General features: G+C 40.3%; 1 protein-coding gene across 14 annotated transcripts in view; it reads left to right on the top strand.

The window, feature by feature from the left end:
• LOC113046088 (histone-lysine N-methyltransferase 2C-like) overlaps window positions 1-18,106 on the top strand; it is a 108,269-nt gene that overhangs the window by 78,807 nt on the left and 11,356 nt on the right. For 8 of the 14 annotated variants that reach the window (XM_026206951.1, XM_026206954.1, XM_026206952.1 and 5 more), the window contains 19 exons: window positions 279-352; window positions 1,058-1,261; window positions 1,850-1,918; window positions 3,334-5,211; window positions 5,333-5,649; window positions 5,722-7,391; window positions 7,525-7,636; window positions 7,738-7,804; window positions 8,012-8,075; window positions 8,298-8,530; window positions 9,105-10,676; window positions 10,756-10,947; window positions 12,650-12,814; window positions 12,976-13,117; window positions 13,198-13,339; window positions 14,626-14,804; window positions 14,898-15,034; window positions 15,300-15,546; window positions 16,517-16,656. In XM_026206951.1, coding sequence (XP_026062736.1) covers window positions 279-352; window positions 1,058-1,261; window positions 1,850-1,918; window positions 3,334-5,211; window positions 5,333-5,649; window positions 5,722-7,391; window positions 7,525-7,636; window positions 7,738-7,804; window positions 8,012-8,075; window positions 8,298-8,530; window positions 9,105-10,676; window positions 10,756-10,947; window positions 12,650-12,814; window positions 12,976-13,117; window positions 13,198-13,339; window positions 14,626-14,804; window positions 14,898-15,034; window positions 15,300-15,546; window positions 16,517-16,656 — 7,604 coding nt within the window. The remainder of the gene's footprint in view (window positions 1-278; window positions 353-1,057; window positions 1,262-1,849; window positions 1,919-3,333; window positions 5,212-5,332; window positions 5,650-5,721; window positions 7,392-7,524; window positions 7,637-7,737; window positions 7,805-8,011; window positions 8,076-8,297; window positions 8,531-9,104; window positions 10,677-10,755; window positions 10,948-12,649; window positions 12,815-12,975; window positions 13,118-13,197; window positions 13,340-14,625; window positions 14,805-14,897; window positions 15,035-15,299; window positions 15,547-16,516; window positions 16,657-18,106) is intronic. The other 6 variants (XM_026206956.1, XM_026206948.1, XM_026206946.1 and 3 more) reach the window with 5 other exon arrangements.

Below are 18,106 nucleotides of genomic sequence, written 5' to 3'. Positions count from 1 at the left end.
CACTGCATGTCACCTGCATGACAGCTGATGTAAAATTAGGTAAAATAAGGATTGGACTGAGGAGATCCCAGTAAAAAAAAAAAAAAACCTTGATCCCTGAGATCTGCATGGGTTATCCTTAGTGTGAAATCTGACATTTTAAATATTGATGCAATTAAGAAAGTTAATATGGTATATTTAGATTTACATGTTAACCTTAACGGACACAATCTCTTCTTAATATCCCTCAATGTTATACTTCTAATAGATACTTTTATTTTTATGTTATAACTTTGCAGATTGGTCAACACGAGTCAAACAAATTGCAAAACTCTGGAGAAAAGCAAGTTCACAGGACCGGGCTCCATATGTGGTAAGTTACACAGAATCTGCTCCAATACACTGAGTTTATCATCATCACCAGCATATGTAATGGTGTGCTGGCTTGTCAAACGACTTCATCTGCTAAATTTTCCTGGTGAATAATATGGCTATGCTGGTCTACCCGTTAGACCAGCATCAGGCCACCAATAAACAGAATATATCAGCTTAAGCCCTATTTGGGGTAACCACACATTAACCATGGTTTTGCTATACAAGCCATTTAACTTCACCGTGGCATTTGTAGTAAAACTGTGTTTATACTATGGTAATAAATCCAAATGTCTATAAGCAATGCACGCTTTTAGAGCACGTGATCTCTGCGACGTCCAAATGTACAACACAGAGCTGGTAGTCCCATCTGAATTGGTACATGAAAATCACAGACGTCAGGTGATAAGAATCAAAACTCAAAGGTAGTTTAGAAAACTAGTCCCATCCAAATAGGGCTTATAGGGACCCCTTGAGTGTTGGTCAAATCAAAAGAATAAATTGGATCCAAGGAGCTCATTACGGTCTAAGAGATAAATACATTTCAAAAGATATGATTGAAGGCAACATTACCTTGACGTGAAATAGAAAACGCTTTTAGACAATTAGTCTAAAAACCATGTAATTTTAGCAAATGTATGTAACCTTTGAATTTCAATGGTCTTTCTTTGATATCAACACTGCACAACCACTCTGCCATTCACAGCAAAAGGCCAGAGATAACAGAGCAGCCCTGCGCATTAACAAAGTTCAGATGTCCAACGAGACCATTAAGCGGCAGCCACCTCAGCCAGAGCAGCCTTTAGAAGTGTTTGATCCTGCTATTCCACCACTGGACCCGGAATTACTGTTCAAAGATCCTCTGAAGCACAAGGAATCAGAGCATGAACAAGAATGGAAGTATAGACAGGTAAGTCTCTATAGACATTTGTTTGGAAAAGAGCTAAATTACTTATTGATGGCCAGAATTGTTTTGGTTTTGTCAAATAAATGATATAAATGGCATTTCTATATCTTTGACTTGATTTGTTAAACTGAGACAAGTTCTATTTTTCAATGAGAATTATTTTAATGCATGTTTGGTCTGGTGGTGGAAACAAGTTTGCAGAATAATAGAAGAGTTGCATTAAAAGCAATAAACGTGTAACAGATGTGTCACAACTAGGGCTGTGACGGTATGGGATTTTTTTCTTAACGCGGTGAAGAAGCAACAAATCACGCGGTTTGGCGGTTTATCACATCCACCCCCTGCCGCGTAAATCTTCAATGACTTTTGATCAAGAATGCATGCAGCTTGAAAATGAACATGCAAATGAATAATAAGAAAGCAGTCTTTTTTATTATTAAAACAGCAAATTATATTAACAATATTAACATAAAATAATATTTATTTCTTTAACTTTGTTGTTTTTTTTATATCTTTTGAGTTTAATAGGAAATATGCAACAGTGTTTTTCATTGTTTGTAACCCATTCTTTTTACAATAAATTATTAAAAGAATAACAACCTGAGAAAGCTGCAGAAAGAACAAGCCGAGCTCAACATGCCCCAACATTGCTTAGTTCTGGTGAGTTGTGCTTAACTTCGATTCCTATTTCTTTAGACATTGTTTTTTGGGTAACAGTCCGTGCATAAAGAATGCATATATATGCAGATATGCTGTTCTGAATGGACGCCGGGAATGGGATATTGTTAGACCCCCCACTCCTGTTCAAATTACAGCAGAGTTACCGATTGCTACCTTGTTTTATTCGGGAATTTAATCCCACGTCGCAAAAAAATCTGTTCATGTTACCTTGGTAATAAGATGCCGCCCGCAGTGTTGAGGTCATAACCGTCATCACTTGACTTTTTTTGCATTCTCGTGGCTGTCCTGTGGAAACTGCGGGAATGCAGACCTCTAGCTTCCTCCTGCAAATAACATGCAAAAAAAGTGTGGTGATGAAGGTTATGACCTCAACACCACGGCTGGCATATCATTACCGCGGTAATGCGATTATCGTCACAGCCCTAGTCACAACTGCATTTTGTGCTACAGTTTTTAATGTTGAAATGTTTGCATGAGCAGCCTTCAGAATAAAAACTCTACTAAAGCATATTTCTTTACTTGAGAGGGCAGAAAGGATTTTTTTTTTTTATTATTATTATAATTTTCTTCATGCATAGAACTCGTAATTAAAGGGATACTCCACCCCAAAATGAAAATTTTGTCATTAGTCACTTATCCTATGTCGTTTTCAAACTTGTAAAAGCTTTGTTCATCTTCGGAACACAATTTAAGATATTTTGGATGAAAACCGGGAGGCTTGTGACTGACCCATTGACTGCTAAGTAAATTACACTGTCATGGTCCAGAAAAGTATTATGACATCGTCAGAATAGTCCATCTGCCATCAGTGGATCAATCTTAATATTATGAAGCAACAAGAATACTTTTTGTATGCGAAGAAAACAAAAATAACGACTTTATTCGACAATTCATCTCCTCTGTGTCTATCCTCTTTTTGGAGAATACCCGCTGAACGCAAGCAGCTTACACTTTTCTGTGTCAGTCGCGCTGTACGGATGCACTGTTTTCGTTCAAATCAAAGCGCAAGTACATATAGAAAACCTTGTGTATCCTTGTGCCGCGGCTGACACAGAATAGCGTACGCAGTTTGCGATTAGGGGTTGTTCCCCAAAATGGCACTACGGTGATGTGGACAGACACAGAGGAGACAAATTTTTATTTTTATTTTCTTCGCATACAAAAAGTATACTTGTCACTTCATATTATAAAGATTGATCCACTGATGGCAGATGGACAATTCCGAATAACTCTTTCATACTTTTCTGGAGGAGTAACCCTTTAAGTTTGTCAAAAGACATAAAAATGGTTTTAAACTCTAAAATAAAGAATTTATATTTATGTTAGCCTGATGTATTATTATTCAATGAATTTCATTCAATGAATTTAATTATTATATATTTTTTCCCTTTCTGTTGAAGCAAATGAGACAGAAAAATAAGCAGCAAGCTAAGATCGAAGCTACACAGAAACTTGAGCAGGTGAAGAATGAACAACTTCAGCAGCAGCAGCAACAACTTCCATCAATCAGCCAATCTGAGTATGACTCTTCTGATCACCAGAAGAGTCCAGTATCTGGGCACTCCAACAGTGAGAACATGTCTCCAAAGCAGCCCAGTTCAAAAAATGGGGTTTCAAAGGCACAGCTGCCTGGCACGCCCACATCGTGTTCCCCAGATGACGTCTTTTTGCGCCCTCATCCACCACCCCCATCTTCAGGATCTCAGCCACAGAGCCCTCAGATGTTCTCCCCAAGCTCCTCTGGCTCCAGACCATCCTCACCCTGGGATCCCTACACCAAAATGGTAGGCACACCCAGACCACCACCAACTGGGCAGGGAACTCCACGCCGTAACTCAGAATCAGGGAAATCTCCCAGAGGTCTTTCAGAGCCGATTGGCTCTCCAACATCCATATGTAATGACCCTTATGCCAAGCCCCCAGACACCCCAAGACCAGCAGGAGCTACAGACCCTTTTCTCAAACCTATGTGCCCTCCCAGAGCAAGTCAGACAGTGGAAGGGAGGCATCTTATTGGCTCCCCAGGCCATGATCCATTCTCTAGGGTGTCTGTCAGAAAGGAAGCTTACCAGAGGATGCCCCAGGGCAGGATGATACTCTCAGACCCATATGCTCGTCCATTACTCACTCCTATCCCAGGCAGCAATGAATCAGGGTCCGTCCAGGTCTTTAAAACCCCTATGCCTCCCCCTCAGGCTCAGGAACAATATGCAGGCATGCATGCACGGAGAGCAAGTGGGGATCCATTCGAAAGAACAATGATGCCCCCTCGTTCTTCTGAATCATTTTCCCAGAATCAACAGAATGATCCTTATGCACAGCCTCCGCTCACTCCTCGTCCTGCAGTAGGAGACGGCTATGCAAATCAGAGGCTTTCACGACAGCCCCAAACATTCCCTTTTTCTCAACCTGGGCCAATGGCACGCCAGCCTTCCTGTAACCCATATGCTCGAGCCCCTTCCACCCCTCGGCCAGACTATTCCCAGTGTGATCCCTATGGACAACAGTCTGCTACACCAAGACCTTCAAGTGACCCTTTTGCCCCATCTCCATTTTCTAACCCATACGCTAGAATGCCAGGCACACCTAGACCACATGACCCTGAACCTTACTCTCAGCAGCCTGCATCTCGTCATCCGGCCATGATGAATCAACCATCTCAGCAGGCTCAACTGCAGACCCAAAACCACATAATGTCCCCTATGTCAATGGACCCTTATGCTCAACCCCCTGGGACCCCACGCTCAGGAATGACAGACCGGTTCCCCAAGTCTCCAAGTCACCAAAGGACTCCTGATCCTTTTAGTCAACCCCCTGGACTGCAACGCCCTGTAGTGCCTGATCCTCACGCACAGTCATTGGGAAGATCCCAGCCATTACCTAATGATTCATGTGCACATCCCTCACAAACACCTCATCCTGGAGGAGTAGGACAGGGATTGGTACCTGGGCCCATGGCCAGTCAAGATCCATTCTCTCCTCCTCAAGTCTTAATGCAAGACACTTTTGCCAGTCCAACAAAACATGGACCTCAGACCCTTAAACATTTGAGTATGGCAGATGAAACCATATCTCAGCCGATATCCAGTCGACCCAATCAGACTCCCATTCATGACCCTTTTGAGCAGGCCACCATGCTCCCACATCTTCAATGTGGAGAAAATAAAGAACAACAAGGTTTGGTACAATGTATGAGTTCCCACCTCATGGGCCAGCCCAGCACTGAAGCTCAAACGGTACCTCTGGCAGAAGCTGAGGAAAGACTCAGACAGGTGTGGTTTTATTTCGTTGCTACTATATTTAAGATGGTTTATTTGCTCATGAAGTACATCATATTAGTTACAATATATAACTTGTACAACACTTATTAATACAATGTTAATTTGTTTACAGCGTCTGCGTATTCGAGAGCTGATACTCAAACAGCAACAGCAGAAGAGTGCCATACGTCAAGATAAGTGTGTACAGGATCATCTTCTGACCATGCCTCCGGGTACCCCTCAACACTGGAGTCAGGAGTCTACAGGCCAACAGAGTGAAATTTTTAATCGCCCACCACCACCATATCCTGGACCAGGAGCTGTGAGAACCCCTCAAAGATTCCATGGGCCATTCCCAGGAGATCAACAGGGGCATTTCCCTGAAGGCCAGTTTCCTAGACCACAGTTTCCTGTGGATGCTGACTCAAATATAAGGCAGCTTGGGCCAAGGTGGGTGAATTTCTGTTCTTCAAATCATTATATAAAATGTAGGGACTAATGTTATTATTTTGTTGATTTTAGGATGCCTCTCACTCCTAATGTCCAAGGTCCTATAAGAGCTCCAAGACCGAATCAGATGCACGACCCAATAATTGAAGCTCATCCACATATGAGACGATCTATGTCTATGGACTTGGGGAAGTCAATAGGAGGCAACCCCTTAGTAACCCCACATTTACCTTCTCGTGGCATGCATGTGCAACAGCACAACATCATGGGGCAGCCTTTCATTGAACTGAGACACAGGGCGCCAGATAGCAGACTTCGGTTTCCCTTTGGAGCTCCTAATATGCAGGGAAATCGAATGGAATTGACCTCACAGCAACGACCCCCAGGTTTCATGGGTGGCCAAGAAATGGGATTCCCCTTCAATCAAGTTCCAAGGCCAATGGATACAGCTATTAATCAGTCTCAGGTAGCTAATACACAGATGCAGGCATCTCTCAGCTTGGGGAATTTACAACAAGCTAATATTCCGTTGAGAGCTGGACATCCACAAATCCCCCTAACGAGGTCTATAAGCCAACCTGCTTCTAGTGAGACTCTCAGTGCTCCCTTACTCACAAGTATTGCTGCTACATCTGTTGTCCAAAATATTGAGGTCCCTTTATCCACAAATGAAGTACCTGAGGAGAAAATCGATACTGATGAATCTGCTGTCAAGGACCTTGAGGATGTTGAGGTGAAGGACTTTGTGGATGCTGATTTAGAGAACTTAAATCTTGATACAGATGATGGAAAGGACTTGGATCTTGAAACGAATGACCTGCATCTAGATGACTTCTTAACATCTGGGAAATTTGATATAATTGCCTATGCTGATGCTGATTTAGATCTTAATGAGGACCTAGATCTCAGTGATCCAATAGAAGACCACACTGAGACGTCTGATTTCCAAAAGACAAAAGCTGAGAAAAAGACTGATAGTTTTGATGGCTCATCATCATCATCATGCTCGACGTCAACAGTAGTAGACAAAACTGCTCAGTCTCAAGGTCACATCAGTCCAGACATTCCTCAAGATCAGATGTTGGTTTCCTTGAAAACAGAGGAGGATTGCAAAAATGGAATTAAAGATTGCTTGTCCCAAGACACATCTTGTAAGAATCAGGTAAATAATAGTCCTGCCGTTAATCAAGCTGGCTTTGAAAGTGATATTGATGCCAGTTTACAGGCTCCAAAGTCTGGAATTCAGCCAGATACTACGCCATTGCTTTCAAGCATGCTGGTCAGTGTACCACCAGAAGGTGAATCACAGAAGCAGGAACACTTATCAGCACAAGGCAACCCACAAAGTGAGGAAGCTACAGTGTCACTCAGTAGCACTATGCTGGGGCAAGGAAACTTCTCAGTGCAGGAGATGGATACTGGCCTCAGTATTGACCAATCAGTGGTGTCTTCTCATGGTGAAAGTGCATTAGAAGTACCAGGCTCCATTCAGGAACAACAACAAAGCCATATATTTGGTTTGGATCAAAAGGATGCTGTACTCTCAGGGGAACAACACAGTATTCTTGCTCAACAGGCAATGCTGTCACAGCAAGGCAATCAGATCAGACCACTGCTTCTGGAGGAGCAACCACTCCTTCTCCAAGACCTCCTGGATCAGGAGAGACAGGAGCAGCAGCAGCAGAAGCAAATGCAAGCAATGATAAGACAGCGTCCCAATGATTCATTCTTCCCCAACATAGGTAAGGGGTAGTTAATATAACAAGATGTAATTCTGTTCTTCCTTGTAGGCCTTTCTCTGTTTTGCATGTGGCAAAATGTGTACTTGACTATAATTTACTTAAATTTGCATATTTTTATCATTTATTTATTCAGATTTTGATGCTATCACAGACCCCATAATGAAGGCAAAGATGGTCGCATTGAAAGGGATCAATAAAATGGTGGTCCAAAACAACATGGGAATGTCTCCTATGGTCATGAACAAGTGAGTTAATGGTCTCGTTTTAATTAGACTGAAATATTATTAGATTTATTTCAGTGTATGAGCTTTTTCATTAATGGCTTTCTTCACAAAATCTCAATTAGTGTCCAGACAGGGCAGGCACTACCAAGCCCTGATGGAGGTATAGCTCCGGTGCAGTTGGCTGGACAGGTGAGACTCTTCAGATTTCTTCTTAACAGCAGGCACACATGGAATCTAAATGTGTGTAGAACTCTGCACAAAATTCAGCTGAATTTAAATGCCTACACCTCTTGCGTGTTTTTTTTAAATATTTTGGCTAATTTGATGTTCGTTTACCTACCAGTATGAGTGTAGTAATTTCAGATTGTCTCAATGTTCTGTTAATTTCTCATTTAGGATGGCAAACTTGCTCCTCACATGACACGACCCAATCCCCCAAATTGTGGACAAGGATTTTCCCGTAAGTCTTTAATAATTGTTGATATCAAGTAAAACAGTCCACATTGGTGTTACTCATCCAGTTATGAAACAAACAGAATCTGAATATGAAGACGTGTATAATGTGTAATGTAATTCCAAAATAAGCATTTACTTAACATATTTAAATTGTCATTTTACACTTAACCACAAAAATGTATTATGTATGCCAGTAATTATTAATTCCAACTTTTTCCCCATCAAGATGATGCACAGAAGGTTCAGTATGAAGACTGGCTCAGGGAAACCCAGCAGCTGCTTCAGATGCAGCAGAAGTTTTTGGAGGAGCAGATTGGGGCCCATAGAAAGTCTAAAAAAGCCCTATCTGCCAAGCAGAGAACTGCCAAGAAAGCAGGACGGGAGTTTCCTGAGGAGGACGCAGAGCAGCTGAAACATGTGACAGAGCAACAGGGGGTGGTGCAGAAACAGCTGGAACAGGTAAAGCACACACATAATATCATTCATTCATGGTTTTATCTTCATGAGCCACTTCATTTACAGATGATGTCCCTGGTCTCTTTCTGAAAAATAAAACTAATAAAACAATCCTCAGTTTATAAAATAATCTAGAAAATAATTAAAATTGCATTGAAAATTGAATAAAAATACACATATACTTTCATAATTGAAAACAAAGCACCTTATCATTTGATTTAAAGCCCATGCACACTATAACAATAACTATACTAGTGTCCAGACCAATGGAATATAGCCATCTGTTTAATATAAGTGTTTGCTGCAGTTGTCTTCAGCTAATTTAAATGCTCAAGTTTTTCAAAGTCAGGTGGATTCTGACTTGCTGTCAGTTGTTAATCAGATTACAAAAAAACACTTTGAAAGTGATTAAAATGATTAAAAAAAATAATAATACACTACTATATATTAGAAAGTCAAGGGCATATTCTCTCAAACTTAGGGACATTTCTTGTAATTGTCAAGGACATGTTTAAATGAATGGAAAATACAGGTAGTTGTAAATGTTTCAGTCCAATTTTTTCTGTGCTTTTTCCAGATTCGCAAACAGCAGAAGGAGCATGCAGAGCTGATAGAGGAGTATAGGGTTAAACAGCAGCAACAAGGTAGCATGCAGCCTGCAATGATGCATGGAATGCCACCAATGCAGCCTCATGTTGGCATGATGCCAGTTGGGCCCCCAATGAACCAACCTATGATGGGTCCCATGATGCCCATTCGTCTCCACTCTGGCCAACCAGATGCAACTAGTGTGACCAACACAGCAGGTTGGCACCCTGGTGCACCTGCTCCCAGTGGAGCACCTCAAATGCCAGGAGTAATGCCTGCTCAAGTAGTGCAGGCACAGCCTACGCAGCCAGCAGTGGCAAGGCCCAGTCAGGGGCAGGCAGGTGGCGAGTCTCCTCACGTAAATTTCGACGATACCAACCCATTTAGTGAAAGCTTCCAGGAGCGTGAGCGCAAGGAGCGGCTACGGGAGCAACAGGAGAGGCAAAGAGTGCAGCTTATGAAGGAAGTGGAAAGACAGCATGTGAAACACTGCATGGAGCAACAGCAAGTCCCTAACTGCCAAGATGGAACAATGAGGGCCTTGTCACAAATGCCTTTTTACAACCAGGAGCTACCGCAGGACTTCATGCAGCCACCCAGAATGCAGCAGCAGATGCAAGGTCCGCCATTTCCACAGCAGCAAGGCATGCAACCAGGGTTCATTGGCGGACCATCCAGACCAATGATGGGTAACGGTCCGTTCCCTCAGGAAATGGGACCGGGGTTTGTTTCCGAGAACCTAGTACCCCATGGGCCTAACTTTGCCCAGGCACAAGCTAGACCTCAGAGATATCCTGGGCCAAACATGATGCCTCAGAATCCAATTCAAAGGCATCAGTTCCCAATGGAGGGTCCCATGCCCTTGCCTCCAAACTTTCCAGGTCCTGGTCCATCACTGATCCAGCTGTACTCCAACATCATTCCAGAGGAGAAAGGAAAGAAGAAAAGGAACCGCAAGAAGAAGAAAGATGATGATTGCGAGTCGCTGAAAGCTCCTTCCACACCTCGCTCAGACCTGACAGCCCCGTTAACACCCTGCGTCTCAGATACATCTTCCACACCGACAAGGAACCAAATGGTCTTCGGTGACCATGAGTTCTGCGAAACGTCCCAGCCTGGATCGTCTACACCAGGCTCCATGAGCAGCCAGCCCCACTCTGAGCTTGAGCGCCAGCTTTCTGAAGGCAGCTGCGGTGGAGGCCCAGAGATAGCCATGACCCAACAGGAGATGCATGACAGGATCCTGTCCAACATCAAATTGGAGAAGGTGGAGGCGAGTGACTGCCATGGGCACAAAGGAATGGAGATGGAAATGGGACTAGGCATGGTCAAGGTAGAGGGAGAGAGGGAGGGAATGTTGCTTCATCCTGCGAGCCAAAGTCCAGCCAGCAGCTCGAAAGGAGAAGCTGGGAATGAACTCCTCAAACACCTCCTAAAGAATAAGAGGACTCCACCTCCCGCACTGCCCCACCAGAGGTCTGAAGACAGTTTGAGGTCAGAGGAAGAGGGATCCATGGACTGCAAAGCTTTTCTGCGGCAGAGCTCCATGGACAGCACTGGGGTGAGGGAGTCAGGAGATAATGTCATCTTAAAACATTTTGAGCTCTTGTTTTGACCGTGTCATTTTTCCTTCCCCACAGACATTCTCGGATTCAAACCACCCTGATTTCCCTGGACCATTACTTCCAGAGGGCAAGAAGAAACAGAGGAACAAGAGGGCACCCAAGAGTGGAGACAGACCCGCTCCCCGCTGTAAAAAGAGAAAGAAAGAGGATGAAGACAATCAAGCAGTGTATTCCTCTACTGAGCCAGTAATGACCCAGTTAAAACAGGTACAATAAAAATCCTTTTTATTTTCAGTCTAGGTCAGTCGTATGTACTTCCACACCTGTCAGTAGGGCTTAAAAATCTCTTCATAAACACCAAACCATAAATGTGGTCTTCTGAGTAATATTTTACTGCTTTTCATTTAGCATTACTATATTATTACGAGTCAAAATAACAGTTTTCTGTTTAAACATGTTATAGTTTTATGGCAAAGCTGAATATTACTCCAGTCTTCAGTGTCACAAGATCCTTCAGAAATCATTGTGCTGCTCAAGAAACATTTCTTCTTCTTCTTCTTCTTTTTATTATTATTATTAACATTGAAAAAATCTTATACTGCTTAATATTTCTGTGAAAACTGTTTTTTTGCAGAGTAGAAATTTCAAAAGAAAAGCATTTATTATTTGTTTTACTTTTTATCAATTGAATGCATCCTTGCTAAGTAAGAATATTAATTTCTTTCTTTAAAAAAGAATAAATCGTTTAGCAATTAAACTTTCTTTCGAGGATGTTAAGATATTTTTATTGAGGTATAAGGCTAAATGCTAATTAAGAAAGGTACCGTAATTGAAGACCTATCAGCAAATCCACTCAATGTTTGAAATCATACTCTTGTTGCATTGCTAAAACTATTTCTTGTTATGCACAGACACAGTAGTCTGGTATGAATGTTTGTCATAGCCACTTTGTCCTGCAGTATGAGAATGAGTCAAGCATGTTCTGCTTTTAATCACAGACATGATTACAGACAGGAGAGACTGTGCCAAAGCAACTCATGTCTTGTGTATCATCACAGTAGAAATCACTGGCCAGAGGAGGATAGTGCTGTGAAACATTAGGAACGCTCATCACATAAAAGAAAGTCACTGGTGTAGATAATAATGACCTCTATGATTGAGGAATCTGGGGTCGACAGCAGTTTTAAAATGCTCCTGACCGAAGATTTCTCTGTCAAGAAGTTTTTAGGAATTAAACAGTTGTTGTTGTTATTTTTTGTTGAACTTATAGTTAGGAATGAATACTTTTACTTAGCAAGGACACATTAAATTGTTTTAAAGTGACAATAAATGTAAAAAATATTTAAATATTGAATAATTTCGATAATAAGAAGAAATGTTTTTGGGCAGCAAATCAGCATATTAGAGTTATTTCTGAAGGATCATGTGACACCGAAGACTGGAGTAATGATGCTGAAAATACAGCTTTAGTAATACAGGGAAATATAATCAGATATAAAACAGTCATTTTAAACTGTGATGATATTTCACAGTACAGCTTTACTCAGATTATTACTCAAAATACTCTACTTTTACTGCTACCTTATTGTATTTGTAAGTATTACAAAATTGTATGCCAAGTAATTGTTTCTGTACTTTTGAGATTGCACCCATTTTTGGTTAAGTTTAGCTAAATACTAAATTAATCAAATCAATATTAATACTATTTTATTATCATATTTAAAATTTGTTTTCATTCAGTTATATTGTGTCATTTATTATAATAGTAAATGTCATCACTGTGAAATAAAAAATGATAAAGAGTCTTAGCATAAGGTGTATCTCATACCTTATGCTCATCACATCAGAAGTTGTCAGTTTTCTGACAGGTTTCTTAATTACACTCAAATTTCAACACTCTTCTAAGCATGACCTTCCTCTCACGTTTCCCATATGTCACTCTTTGTGTCTCATTGTTCCACTGCACCAGCAGCTTTCTCTCTTGCCCCTAATGGAGCCTCTGGTGGGGGTGAACTTTGCCCATTTCGTGCCCTATGGGGGCGGACAGCTGGATGGGGAGAGCCGTCTCTCGGGCTCATTTGGGAGCGCCTCATTGGACGGTGTCTCTGACTATTACTCCCAGCTGATTTACAAGGTAATTAAGAGCAGCTAATAAAACGCTCTGTGACGGTACATTTGCCGCTGAAGCTTTTTTGTGACTTCCATCAAGTCTCATGACATCAGCAGTAAACTCCACTTATTAGGTTTTATGAATGAGACACACAGATGCTCACTCGAATTTGTATCTCTCTACAGCAGAATAATTTGAGCAACCCCCCCACGCCTCCCGCCTCTCTTCCCCCGACTCCTCCTCCAGTGGCGCGCCAGAAGATGCTCAATGGCTTTGCCACAACAGAGGAGCTGGCCAGCAAAGGGGGCGTCATTGTTAGCCATGACGGTGAGCGATTTATATCAATAGCCCAAAACCAAAATGTTGGACGGTGGACACTAATGATAATAATTGTTGTGTTTCAACAGTCACCAAAGGGCTGCTTTCTCGACCGCTGCAGTTTAAGGCTGAGGAGGAGCTGCTGGCTCGAGCTCTGGCTCAGGGGCCCAAAACTGTGAATGTGCCGGCTTCTCTCCCCACCCCGCCTCACAACAACCAGGAGGAGCTCAGGTCAGTGGACCCATAACAAGAACTGGGATTGCACTTCCCACTGATGTTTCTGTGACCTTCAGATGTGTATGTTCATTAACAGAGTAGAGTTACATTTGCAATTTTGCTAAGTTCTAGAGGTACTAGAGCGAATGAATGAATGGCTAATGAAAATTAAGCTTTGCCATCACATGAATAAATACTATTTTAATATATATATTAGAACAAAAAGCATTTATTTACAATATTTCACAATATTATTATTATTTTTTTTTTTCATTGAATAAAAAATATAGAAAACCGAATACTTTTGAACAGTAGTGCACATAACCCTCCCCCCTTTTTTAAGAATTAAAGTAATTTTTATGATGCTAGTAAATATTAGCATCACTTTAAATATTATGAAAGAGTCTTAGCATTAGGTATGAGGCGTGCAGTAGCTTTACATGAGAAGTCAGGTTTCTGAGAGGTCTGAAAGGACCTCTGAATTATTTCCTTAAAATAAAGGGTTGATTCCTCAGTGAGGGGAAGCTTTCTGTACTCGAGGATGATTTTGTAGCTAATTATTCTACTTTCAAAGGATATAGGCCTAATATATTTACTTTTGTCCTCAGATTTGGGAACATTTAAAGTTATGATTTCTCTACTTTTAGCTTATCTCCTACACAGAATTTTTTACTTCCCTCTATAATACAGAAAATATATAACTAAATTTATACACTTTGTTTTACATGATGATTTTTAAAGTAGTGAGGTGTTACTATCAAACATTATTGTCTAACTGATTTATTTAAATATGTATCATCTGAATGTATTTTAGAAGTCTAGTGTTTATCTGAAACATCTTTTGTTAATAGCCATCAAAATAGCCTTGATGCTGGCATGGCGTTAAAAAGTGAATAAATAACAATCATGATCAAACATTGTTTGTTTAGTTTTTATAAATTCAAACTGAATTGATTGCTAAATAACTTGTGTTCAAGGACAAAATCAAACCTAGCTCTGTTGTCTAAAACTGAAAAATGTCATTACTGTCAATATTAATAAAATAATAATAATCATCTTTACTCTACAATCCATTTGAAGGATGATCAAGGCCTTGTTCAGACCTTTATTCCAGAGCAAATGCTTGAACACAGATGAAACCCTTTTGAACTCCGCTTTGAATCCCTATAGTATGTGCATAAATGTAATATAAAATAAAATATCAGTTGGACAGTGCTTGGCTGAAATGTGTTTTCTAACCATTCATCTATTTTTCAACTTCTCAGCTAACGTGTAAAAATGTATTTATCTTGTACAAACAGGGGACAGGAGCAATGTGAAGACAGAGACACCCCAGACAGCTTCGTCCCGTCTTCTTCCCCAGAGAGTGTCGTTGGCATGGAGGTCAGCCGCTATCCTGATCTCTCATTGGTCAAGGAGGAACCTCCTTCTCCAGCCCTGTCTCCAGTAATTCCAATGTTTCCTGTCTTTAGGGGCAAAGGTATCTAACTCCTTCAGTTTGTACCTACACTTACATTATAAATGTTCCATTTTTTTTTGGTAATCCGTTTCGTTCATTCCACTTGTGTTGTAGGCTCAGAGGTCAGGTTACGAGAGGTCAAGACGGAGCCTTCATCAGTGTTCTTCGGCTCTCCATTTGCATCAGTGCAAAACGGCTCCAACTCCGGGCTGGTGTCCATCGCCATCACGCTGAAGCCCGCAGCTGCTGGGGTGAGAAACAAAATCTTTTTTTAATCAGTCAGTTTTAGCACGACTGCAGAGGATTTGTCTTGATTGACAGCACAAGAACATGAAGCACATTCAGTTCCCTGCTACAGAATGAGCGTACACGAAATTAAATATTAAATAATTATATCGTTACATTGTCTGAAGAAAAAAGTATGAGCAATAGAAACCGTGATGCTAGAGTCAACAAGCATAGCTAATGTGTGAAATAATATCTAAACCCTTCTCGTTCTCCGCTGTGGTGTTTCAGAACATCACTGACGTTGTTGCAGCCATTGCTGACCTGATCCGTGTGAAGATCCCCAGCAGCTACGAGGTCAGCAGTGGCCCGGGAGGAACTATTGGGGCCATCAAGACCTCAGTGGATCCACAGCACCTGACCTCTGCCCTTCATGAGCCGAACGGACTGAGAGCCACACAGCAAGCACCTCCGCAGCTACAACACAACCACAACAAAAGTGAGGAACGCTTGCCTATCAGTATTCTTTCTAACAGAGGTTTGGGCCAAATACATGTCTTTTTTTTGTTTTGTTCAAACAGTAATATTGTGAAGTATTATAACTATTTGAATGGTTTATTTTCTATTTAAATATATCTTTTAAACTGTTCTTTATTCCTGTGATCAAACCTGAAATCTCAGCATCATTACTCCAGTCACCAGTGTCACATGATCCTTCAGAAATCATTTTTATACCAGTTGCTGCTCAAGAAACATTCCTTATTAATAGTGTTGAAGACCGTTGTGGAAATGATTTTAAGCAGGATTTTAGCAGAGCTCTTTGATAAATAAAAAGTTCAAAAGAATAGTTTTTGTAACATTATGAGTGTGTTTACTGTTGCATTTGATCAAATTAATGCATTCTTGCTGAATAAAATTGTTATTTCTTCCAAAAACCTTACTGACCCCATCATTTTAATTTATTTTAATTTTAAATGAGTATATACATTTAAAAATTGTTATATATAATATATAAAGTACTTTTGTTACATTATATCTGACAATAATGGGACCAAAATGAGTAGGTGAATGAATGAACGACTAAATACATAAATACATTTTATGGTGCAAACACAATTAGCCTGAATGGTAGACCGTTGCATTCAGCCTGTTAACACAAATACAATGATAGGATAGCAATCAGGAATTGTACATCCATCACTTGTTAACTGTGCAATAATGTGTCTGTGTCTGGCTGAGATGCTGATGGAGATTGATTGATTTTGTAAAGCTACTTAAACACAGTAGTGATCTTGGCCTGAACTCTATCCTGTTGAAGTCTGCTCATCTGTGTCAGATACTCACTTAATGAATGTACTGAATCACATTAAAAGCCTCAATACAAGATTAGATTGCATTCATCACAGGGAAATGACACAGCTCTAGTATCGTTGTGTAATTGGCGTTTTTACTCTAATCAGAGCTGGTAGGAGTAACCTTTTCTATTGATAACTGTGGATATTTTTCAGGTCTTGTTGGTGGTAGAGAGCGGGATAAGAAGGGACAGGAAGGCCCAGGACCAAAGCAACAATGGTGTCAACACTGTAAAGTGGTTGTCCTTGGCAGTGGCGTGAGGAAAATTACCAAAGATGAGCAGGGCAAAGCACAGGTATGAATATGTTATTTTGTTTTTAAAAGTCATTTGAAACCCATTCTAATTAGAAATATCTGACATATTTGCATGTGAAATGTAGGTACTCTTATACTAGAAAATATGCAAAAAATTAAATGTATAAAATAACTAATTTTGTATTCTGGCATTTATGACTGTTTACTTTTTTTTATGGGACATACTTTGTGTTTAACAAGATCACAATTTAATAATAATGTCAGAAGTGTATAATTATGTAATGTTTCCTTTCCACGATTATTCAAACAGTGAATAAAACATATAGAGAGTGACATTATCACTAACATTGATCTATCGCCAGTTTAAGCACTTTCAAAATTCAAGATTCAAGTTATTCTTATAGTTATTGTTTCACTGATTTTCTCAAATAACAAAACGATCGTTATAATCACTAAAGCTATATAAACTGTGAAATGAATCTCACTTTGTACATAGATCTGCGTTTTGTTGTTTATGACGAGGGAATTCGCAAGAGTGCGGAATTCAGTCAGAGAACACGCACACGCTCAACAAAACTCATGAGTTTCAGCAAGGACTTATCTGAACGCTTCTGTTTTGCCATTGCATTTTAACTGTGATTGGTTAAAATGAGCAACACTGTAAAAATGCCTGAAAATAAAATACGGCGCAACATGAGAAGATCTTAATTTAATGGCACATTCAACACCGACTATTCATATTAAATTTGTTAGAAACAGATGTAATAGATTATATTTGTTCGTGCAGGGCCATTTTTTTTTTTAAGTACGTTAGGTCTTAAAGTGGCAGCATTTTATTTGACATAAAATAACATTTGCAAATTCTTCACTCTGCACCTTTATTTTTCAAAGCCATTTGAGATTAGAGGCAACCACTGCATTTTAATCATGAATCGATCAAAACAAAAATGTGCAATCTTTCATTTATATTGGACTGTATAATTTCAAATTCTGAAGCAAAAACAGAATGGTCTGACTATAGTTTTGTAAAATTATGCTGCATAAATCATTGCACAAAACAGAAACAGCAGACGGGATGAAAAAGATGCAATTTAACCCTCTCTGCCAGCAGGTGGCACTTAACAGCAATAATACAGCGTTTCCATGGTTACCACTGTTAAACACCACAGCGCTGCACAAATTAACACTAATTTAAATGCGTTATACAGAAGCAAGCTGAAAAGAAAACACCATGAAAACTTTTCTGAAAACAACTGGTTCCCCTCAGAAACACATACATATAGAATTTAATAGTTTGTGTGTAAGCACGGAACAGAACACATTGCGCAAGTAGTTAATGGAGATGTCTTTCGCGCCTGAATACTTTTATAATCACTTGAACTTTTAAATTAACAAGGCTTAAAAACACATGCAAATCATAAACTTTGGTGACTACAATGGCCCAAACGGGCAAGTGACAAATCCGTCTGCTGTCCCGAGCGTCCTTCACA

This window comes from Carassius auratus, chromosome 27, assembly GCF_003368295.1.
Source record: "Carassius auratus strain Wakin chromosome 27, ASM336829v1, whole genome shotgun sequence".
Lineage (NCBI taxonomy): Eukaryota > Metazoa > Chordata > Actinopteri > Cypriniformes > Cyprinidae > Carassius > Carassius auratus.
This window is presented reverse-complemented; position numbering and strand designations above follow the sequence as displayed.